At 42.8% G+C, this 9,688-nt stretch overlaps 1 protein-coding gene across 4 annotated transcripts in view; it reads left to right on the plus strand.

Annotated features, from left to right (window-relative positions):
- Positions 1-9,158, plus strand: part of glg1a (golgi glycoprotein 1a) — a 66,964-nt gene extending 57,806 nt beyond the window's left edge. For 2 of the 4 annotated variants that reach the window (XM_077222516.1, XM_077222515.1), the window contains 4 exons: positions 1,034-1,154; positions 1,316-1,422; positions 6,263-6,426; positions 7,957-9,158. In XM_077222516.1, the coding sequence (XP_077078631.1) occupies positions 1,034-1,154; positions 1,316-1,422; positions 6,263-6,426; positions 7,957-8,023 (459 nt within the window). In that variant the 3' untranslated portion in view covers positions 8,024-9,158. Of the gene's footprint in view, positions 1-1,033; positions 1,155-1,315; positions 1,423-6,262; positions 7,810-7,956 lie in introns of those variants that run through there. The other 2 variants (XM_077222518.1, XM_077222517.1) reach the window with 1 other exon arrangement.
- The last annotated feature ends 530 nt before the right edge of the window (positions 9,159-9,688 follow it).

Here is a 9,688-nt window from a genome sequence, read left to right on the forward strand (position 1 = left end):
TCAGTTTTAGCAGCATCTAGTGGTGAGGTTGTGAATCGCAACCAGCGGAAGTTACGGTGGACGACAGGAAGTGATGTCGTCGTCTGAGACCGCAGAGAGTAGCCAGTTCAGCAATGAGGTGTCTTTACAAAGATAATTTAAGAAAATAGGTTTACTTAATTATTCAGTAAAACGATATGCTATTGTGAATATTATTGTTACTTGTTCATCAGTGTGTCAGTGTTTTATTCGCTGACTTTAGCAGCTTCCTTGCACGAAGAACAACATGGTAACGAAACGCGCTTGTCCGTTTAGGGCCACTGTAGAAACGTGGATGTAAGGAAAGCTTAAGCTTATAAAAACATAACGGTTCATTAAGTAAGGTCTTTATACACCACTGCAAACACGGTTATGTTTATGATACTGTATTGGTGTCAACAGATCCTCAATATTACACACTGCACCATTAACTTACGTGCAAAACTGGAATGTTGCATTAAATTTGTGGAAAAAAAGTCGTGAAACCGTGTTCAATAGAACAAAATTGACACTTCCTGGGAAATTGTTGCAGAATATCAGTAATATCTGTAAGTTTCTGCAATGTGGCTCTTTTTCCTCCACATAAACGAGTGTGTCTCAAGTGTCAGACGAAACACCATAAACGCTGTCGTGTTCTCTTGCGTTCGGGAACACACTCGCGTGAGACGCTTCTGGAGGGAATCAAACAAAGTCATTCTGATCACACACTTTGACGCCGGCGTTTCAGAAACTCCAAACCAACACCTGAGATGCTGTGATGCCATTGGTCCGCTGGTTACTCCAGTTATCCAATCACAGCCTCTGCTGAGGAAGTCGTGTGTTTTTGTTTAGTTTTTTGCATATGAAGTGGTTTATTTGGTAAATGTTTATGCGCATGTCATCTTATCAGATCCGCCTCAATTCAGCGCATACTTTTTAAATGCACATTTTGAGTTTATGCACATCCAGTGTCTTATGCACTAATGAGATGTTGCTTGTGTTTGCGTGCGGTGTGTGTGTGTGTGTGACGCTGTAGGAGGTGCTGAACATCCTGAAGGAGAGCAAGGCTGATATCTTCGTGGATCCGGTTCTTCACACAGCCTGTGCGCTGGACATTAAACACCAGTGCGCTGCGATCCCGCCAGGAAGAGGACGACGTGAGTCATTCTGGGAAGGATTGGACGCTCTGTGAGACGTGTAGATATTAATCCCTGTGTTCTGTGTGTGTGTGTGTGTGTGTGTGTGTGTGTGTGTGTGTGTGTGTGTGTGTGTGTGTGTGTGTGTGTGTGTGTGTGTGTGTGTGTGTGTGTGTGTGCAGAGATGTCCTGTCTAATGGAGGCTCTCCAGGACAAGCGTGTGAGACTCCAGCCCGAGTGTAAGAAGAGATTACAGGACCGGATTGACATGTGGAGTTACGCTGCGAAGGTGAACGTGCACACACACAACCAGACACAACACACACCACCAAACACAACAGATAACTGACTGGCAGAAGCAGAACAATATTATTATTCCATATGATCAATGTTAATTACAATTTAGCCATACTGTTCCAGAAACATTATGCTGTCTTTTAAAGGTCCCATATTGTGTAACTTTCTGAAGTTTTATTTTAGGTTTTGATGTCCTTAACAAATATATATTTGCGGTATAAGTACCAAAAACCATCTCAATATATGTTTACAGCTCCTTTCTTAGGAGCTCTGCCAAGAACAGGTCGGTTTTGGCCCGTCTACTTAATATTCATGAGCCTCTCTTCTGATTGGCCTGTTGTTTTCTGAGTGACGCACCATTGGTGACAGTTGTTCTGACATCACATTTATACAGAAGTCACAACGGCTCGTGAAAAGGCACAGCTACTTTACGCAGGCTGTGTGCATGTGTCTGTGGATCGACTGTTCTGAAACGTATATGGTGGTTTCATAGACCTCAGTTATGAACACAGCCAGGGCATTTCACACTATATGGGACCTTAAAGAGAGCGCTTTGTGGCTAAATTATAAACCTGCTTTACATGTATTATGAGGTTTGTATATAACCATTCTTACAAGAACGTTACCTCAGAATGACTGTCTTGCCTAAACAATTTGAACAAATCTTCTGAATTTTAATCAATTTGCCGAATTTACGTCAGAATGGTTTAACAAACAATTAACATAAAAAAAAATCGTGCATAAATGCAAGTGTTTATGAAAAGCTGGTTGTCGGAGTATTTGCACAAATCGTCAGAAAATTGTTGCATTCAATGCGGTGACAATTACTCTGAGGTTTTACAGACAAATTACATAAATCTAAAAGTTGCTGAACTGAATCCAATGCAACAGCGAACCATAAACTTCATTAATAAAATATCCATAAATTTACAGTTATTTGCACACAAATTGGAGCTTCCTGAAAACTGTCCTCCAGATTCACAGATAAACCTCAGGTTTGTAGTGAGATTCAAGACACGTGTTCACGCTCATTCACAATCAGCATTTTACACACGCCGCCTACGCATAATTTACTTAGAAAATCTTTGCATGAATTTTTGCGTTCAATTCAAGAGATTTTACGGGCAAATTACGCAATTCTTACTCATGTTTCTGTATTTAACTCAATATGCAAGTTTGTCCACATTTTCAACCGTTACGTTTCACGATTTACATTTGAGCATCTTTAGTAAATGCTTCAGTGAAAGATGTTTGTACGAACAGTTTGCATAAATCTTACAAAAAACTGTTGCATTCTATCCAATATGACGATTAACGCAAGCAAGATTTTACAAACAAATTACATAAATCTTGCTGAAGTTTCTGAACTCAATCCAGTGTTACATTTTATGCAAGAATAATCTTCCAAACAGTGAGCCTCATGCGACTCAATTTGTGCATAAAATGTTCCTTCCGTCAGTCACTCGTAAAGAGTGCTCACATTATATGCTCATTAATTATACATTAAATATTACATAATGTTGCAAGCACCATTTTTGTGAATGTGTGTGTATTTTGTGCGTATATGCACATTGTGTGTTGGATGTTGCTCCTGGTACTCCACACACACACACCGGAGTGTAGTATGCAGGAGTTTCTCACACACACACACACACGAGTGTAGTATGCAGGAGTTTCTCACACACACACACACACACGAGTGTAGTATGCAGGAGTTCCTCTCTCTCACACACACACACACACACACACCGGAGTGTAGTATGCAGGAGTTTCTCACACACACACACACACGAGTGTAGTATGCAGGAGTTTCTCACACACACACACACACACACGAGTGTAGTATGCAGGAGTTTCTCTCACACACACACACGAGTGTGGTATGCAGGAGTTTCTCACACACACACACACACACACGAGTGTAGTATGCAGGAGTTTCTCACACACACACACACACACACGAGTGTAGTATGCAGGAGTTTCACACACACACGAGTGTTATATGCAGGAGTTTCTCACACACACACGAGTGTAGTATGCAGGAGTTTCTCACACACACACACACACACACGAGTGTAGTATGCAGGAGTTTCACACACACACACACACGAGTGTTATATGCAGGAGTTTCTCACACACACACACACACGAGTGTAGTATGCAGGAGTTTCTCACACACACACACACACACACACGAGTGTTATATGCAGGAGTTTCTCTATCACCCACACACACACATACACGAGTGTAGTATGCAGGAGTTTCTCACACACACACCGGAGTGTAGTGTACAGGAATTTCTCTCAGACACACACACACACGAGTGTAGTATGCAGGAGTTCCTCTCTCTCACACACACACACACACACACCGGAGTGTAGTATGCAGGAGTTTCTCTCACACACACACACACACCGGAGTGTAGTATGCAGGAGTTTCACACACACACACACACACGAGTGTTATATGCAGGAGTTTCTCACACACACACACACACACACACAAGTGTAGTATGCAGGAGTTTCTCACACACACACACACACACACACGAGTGTAGTATGCAGGAGTTTCACACACACACACACACACACACGAGTGTTATATGCAGGAGTTTCTCACACACACACACACACACACGAGTGTAGTATGCAGGAGTTTCTCACACACACACACACACACACGAGTGTAGTATGCAGGAGTTTCTCACACACACACACACACACGAGTGTAGTATGCAGGAGTTTCTCACACACACACACACACACACACGAGTGTTATATGCAGGAGTTTCTCTATCACCCACACACACACACACACGAGTGTAGTATGCAGGAGTTTCTCACACACACACCGGAGTGTAGTGTACAGGAATTTCTCTCAGACACACACACACACGAGTGTAGTATGCAGGAGTTCCTCTCTCTCACACACACACACACACACACTGGAGTGTAGTATGCAGGAGTTTCTCTCACACACACACACACACCGGAGTGTAGTATGCAGGAGTTTCTCTCTCTCACACACACACCGGAGTGTAGTATGCAGGAGTTCCTCTCTCTCACACACACACACACACACACACACCGGAGTGTAGTATGCAGGAGTTTCTCTCACACACACACACACACCGGAGTGTAGTATGCAGGAGTTTCTCTCTCTCACACACACACACACACCGGAGTGTAGTATGCAGGAGTTCCTCTCTCTCACACACACACACACACACACCGGAGTGTAGTATGCAGGAGTTTCTCTCACACACACACACCGGAGTGTAGTATGCAGGAGTTTCTCTCTCTCACACACACACACACACACACACACCGGAGTGTAGTATGCAGGAGTTTCTCACACACACACACACACACACCGGAGTGCAGTATGCAGGATTTTATCTCGCACACACACAAACACCGGAGTGTAGTATGCAGGAGTTTCTCTCACACACACACACACCGGAGTGTAGTATGCTGGAGTTTCTCACGCACACACACACACACACACCGGAGTGTAGTATGCATGGGTTTCTCTCTCTCACTCACACACACACACACACACACACACACACACACACCGGAGTGTAGTGTACAGGAGTTTCTCACACACACCAGAGTGTAGTATGCAGGAGTTTCTCACACACACACACACACCGGAGTGTAGTATGCATGGGTTTCTCTCTCACACACACACACACACACACGAGTGTAGTATGCAGGAGTTTCTCACACACACACACACACCGGAGTGTAGTGTACAGGAGTTTCTCACACACACACACACACCGGAGTGTAGTGTACAGGAGTTTCTCACACACACACACACACCGGAGTGTAGTGTACAGGAGTTTCTCACACACACACACACACACACACACACCGGAGTGTAGTATGCAGGAGTTTCTCACACACACACCGGAGTGTAGTGTACAGGAGTTTCTCACACACACACCGGAGTGTAGTGTACAGGAGTTTCTCACACACACACACACACACACACCAGAGTGTAGTGTACAGGAGTTTCTCACACACACACTGGAGTGTAGTGTACAGGAGTTTCTCACACACACACACACAAACACACACCGGAGTGTAGTATGCAGGAGTTTCTCTCACACACACACACACACCGGAGTGTAGTATGCTGGAGTTTCTCACGCACACACACACACACCGGAGTGTAGTATGCATGGGTTTCTCTCTCTCACTCACACACACACACACACACACACACACACACACACCGGAGTGTAGTGTACAGGAGTTTCTCACACACACCAGAGTGTAGTATGCAGGAGTTTCTCACACACACACACACCGGAGTGTAGTATGCATGGGTTTCTCTCTCACACACACACACACACACACGAGTGTAGTATGCAGGAGTTTCTCACACACACACACACACCGGAGTGTAGTGTACAGGAGTTTCTCACACACACACACACACACACACACCGGAGTGTAGTGTACAGGAGTTTCTCACACACACACACACACCGGAGTGTAGTATGCAGGAGTTTCTCACACACACACCGGAGTGTAGTGTACAGGAGTTTCTCACACACACACCGGAGTGTAGTGTACAGGAGTTTCTCACACACACACACACACACACACCAGAGTGTAGTGTACAGGAGTTTCTCACACACACACACACACACACCGGAGTGTTGTATGCATGGGTTTCTCTCTCTCTCACACACACACACACACCGGAGTGTTGTATGCATGGGTTTCTCTCTCTCTCACACACACACACACACACACCGGAGTGTTGTATGCATGGGTTTCTCTCTCACACACACACACTGTTCCTCTTCTCCTCCACAGGTGGCTCCAGCAGAAGGCTTCTCTGACCTGGCAGGTCAGGTGTTCACGTCTCCAGCTAAGGGCTACATCCTGAGCATGCTAGCGGTGTGTGTGTTGCTGCTGTTCCTCATGGGTCTGCTGTGCGGCCGCATCACCAAGCGTGTGACGCAGGAGCTGAAGGACAGGTAGAGGGATCCGCCCATGGCCCAGACACACACTCGTCCCCGTCCCGGGCCGGGGGAGGACACTGGGTGACGGGGAGGCAGACTCGTGCTGTGTGTGTGTGTGAGTGTGTGTGTGTGGGGACCCAGTTTTAATTGCTACACACACTGTATTTCCCCTGACTGTGCTTGTCCTCATCGTCCCCGCGAGCGCTCCCGGACGCCCACTCATCGCTTCATCAGCTCATCACAGAGACTCGCTTCGCCCTCCAGCTGAACTGTTATTTATTGTTGGTGTTTTGGATGCGCGGGAGGTTTCGCTCTGGTTCGCAGGGACGGCGAGCGGTTTTCCACCTCCATGTTTTAGGAAACAGACAGTTACTGAAGATGTGCATATTGACCAAGATGGAGCGATTGAACGAATGCGTGTTTGTGCCTTTTTGCCCGTCCGAGTGAGAGAGCTGGCTTCGTGTGTGTGACAGGGACTGATGATTTTTGTTTTATCATGGGCTTCTTGTTTCTTTTTCTCCATGTCGCTGAGAACATTATTTTCCCCATTTTTGTTTGCAGCAGGGGCTATAAATATTTTCTTATTCTGTCATTTGTTTGTTTTATTTGATATGGGGAGGGTTTGTGTGTCATGAATTGTTGACAGCAGAGAACGGGTCTAAACTGAGCCACGAGATGATAATGATCCAGATGTTGATTCTGGACTGTGTTTATATATCATGTGGTACGAGCCACTCCATTCATGTTTCCATTGTGCCATTCTCACATTAACACACAACATCCATACGAAGAGTTTTCTGTCAATCAAAGTCACGGTTCTGACGGTTCACCCACATTGTAGATGTCATGTGATCACATCTGTGGATTATTCTCTGATGCCCTGCTCGCATGTCATTGGGGGAAGTTTTGGGGGAATTGTTGGTTTTAAACGCTCTGTTTCGTACAGATTTTTGAAATGCGCTTTCTTGACAGTCGGTCCATCTCTTCTGTGGTTTGGAAACATGTAAAGCTCAGTGCCGTCCATAAACGCCACAGTTTCAGCTTTATCATACTGTCTTTCCATTCGCAGCCATTGGTTTTTGTTGTTTATTTGTGATGCATTAAAACTGAGTTTTTCTGATGTGCTGACACTAAACACCAGTTATTGACTGGATTCATAGCTTCGAAACTCTTTTCCCTGAGTCACTGAAGGCTTTAATGCATAAACCCCATATTTGTTCCCCATTAAAACTAAATTTCACTCTTCGGAGTGACATCATACTATTAAAACCGCAATCGAGCTGTAACCCTTACAGTCCCTGTGCATCTCTGCCTTTTAAATTCATTTGGCTTTTGTATTATTGTTATATTTGTATGCTTTTGTAAAAAATGACATTAAAGTGGACTTTGGTTATAGTGTTTGTGCATTCAAGCTGTGCTTTAATAATCTGAATTCATATCATAATGCTGTACTGTCCGTACTGTAAATAGCTTTATGATTTTACTAGAGGATTGTGGGTCTCACAAACTCTGCCTTAACTTTGGCATTTCTTCTTTTCTTTGCAGAAGACTTGCTCAGCCATCGGTTGCTCCTAAAATCAAGGACAGGAAAGGATACATTCTTATTCATTAACAAAAATAGCCACTTTTATTCAAACCACATCAAATGGCTTGTGCTTAGTGTGTTTCTGCATGAATTAAAAAAAAATAATTCTAGGCCATACATTGAATGTATCCACATTGGCAAAGTTCTTTAAATCAAAAGATGTTGCGCTCAATTGCTTTTTATCTTCACGTGCTTTTCATACTCCTGCTTATAAATGCTTCAGTTCATCATGACTGATCTGGGTTGATCAAAGATGAGGAAATTGATTTCAGCCAAATCCTTTACGCTTCCATTTTTATCCATTTACTAGTTCAGTTGTTGTAGTTCTATCCACTAGCAGCATGAAAACAAGGTCCTTCATCTCCTCCGTCTGTAAATCATCTCTTTCAACAAGCTGTTTTTAATTGGTTTATATTGATACAAATTACTTGAACTGTGCTGTTTGTGTATTTGTAGTACCATATTCATTTAAACCATTGTCCGCTTGGACTCGACATTAGAAATAAACAGCTACTTTTGGTTATTTAATTTATAAATGCATGTCTGGTTCATATTTCACCCTAAAATAAAAACTAAGCAATTTTTTGAGCATTTAACCAATAATAGTAATACTAATTTAGCTTAATTTTTCTCACCTTGATCAGATACTTAAAAAAAAAAATTGCTTCATTTTGATTTAAAAATATATTAAAGTATCTGACCAAGCCAATCTCAATTTCATATTCCTTTGAGAACGTGACCTGCAAGTAGTTTGTATCAATTATAAGGTGGTTTTCTGTGTTATGGCTGTCGGCGCTGGGTCAGGTTTTTTTTTTGTTGTTGTTTTTTCCTAGACCTGTTTTTCCATTATTTTTGAACGAGTTATTACTGGAAAACGTGTGAGTGCGTTTCATCTGCTCACCGCCATCATTCACAACCAATGCTTTCTGTCTGTCAAGCTGATATATGACATAGAAATGATCAAATGATAAATGCCGGACTGTTTTTGTATTTCCTTTCCGTGCACAAATTTATTATGAAAGCATTTCTCCTGGAATCTGATCAAGCCGTGTACTATAAAGATATAACACAATAACTGCGCTTTTCTTTTGCCATTTTTCATTTTTTGTTCTGTTCAAGTCGAATTGGACCGTTGTTAATAAAATTGATCTGATGGTTTGTATCTGCTGCATTTTGTCCTGTTTGAACTTGAAAATAACAAGTGTGAATTGTGATTTGGGTGTGTGTGGTCTGTGAGTGTCTTCATATCCTCCTCCTCACACAGTAAAGGTCAGGAGTGTCGACACGGTGCGACATTCCCTTCAACCAGTTTCTGAACCTAGACTTTGTATGACATTCACTTTTCTGTTGGTGCTTCAGTGGAGCCACATCTGCTCTGTCGTCAGATAAAAATGAGTACTTGTGGAGGGAATTATTTTTATGTGTCTTTCAATGGAACCAGTGTGCTTCTGAAACTATTTTTGCCAGCAAAGTTTCTGGTTTTCTCTTCAGAAGAATCAATGACGTCCCACATTTTTTTGTGGATCTATTAATTCAAATTTTAATTTAATTTAATTTAAAACCTCTGTCATGAACAATTTCTGAATTAAAAAGGAATTAAGGGTTAATTAATTAACGTGAAATTGACTTTCATTAATTTTCTGGACATTTATGAAGATATTTTTAATGAAATCTGAGAGATTCCTGTCCCTC

Source organism: Siphateles boraxobius, unplaced genomic scaffold (assembly GCF_051911475.1).
Source record: "Siphateles boraxobius isolate OS27281-9 unplaced genomic scaffold, OSU_SipBor_1 88, whole genome shotgun sequence".
NCBI classification, from domain to species: Eukaryota; Metazoa; Chordata; class Actinopteri; order Cypriniformes; family Leuciscidae; genus Siphateles; species Siphateles boraxobius.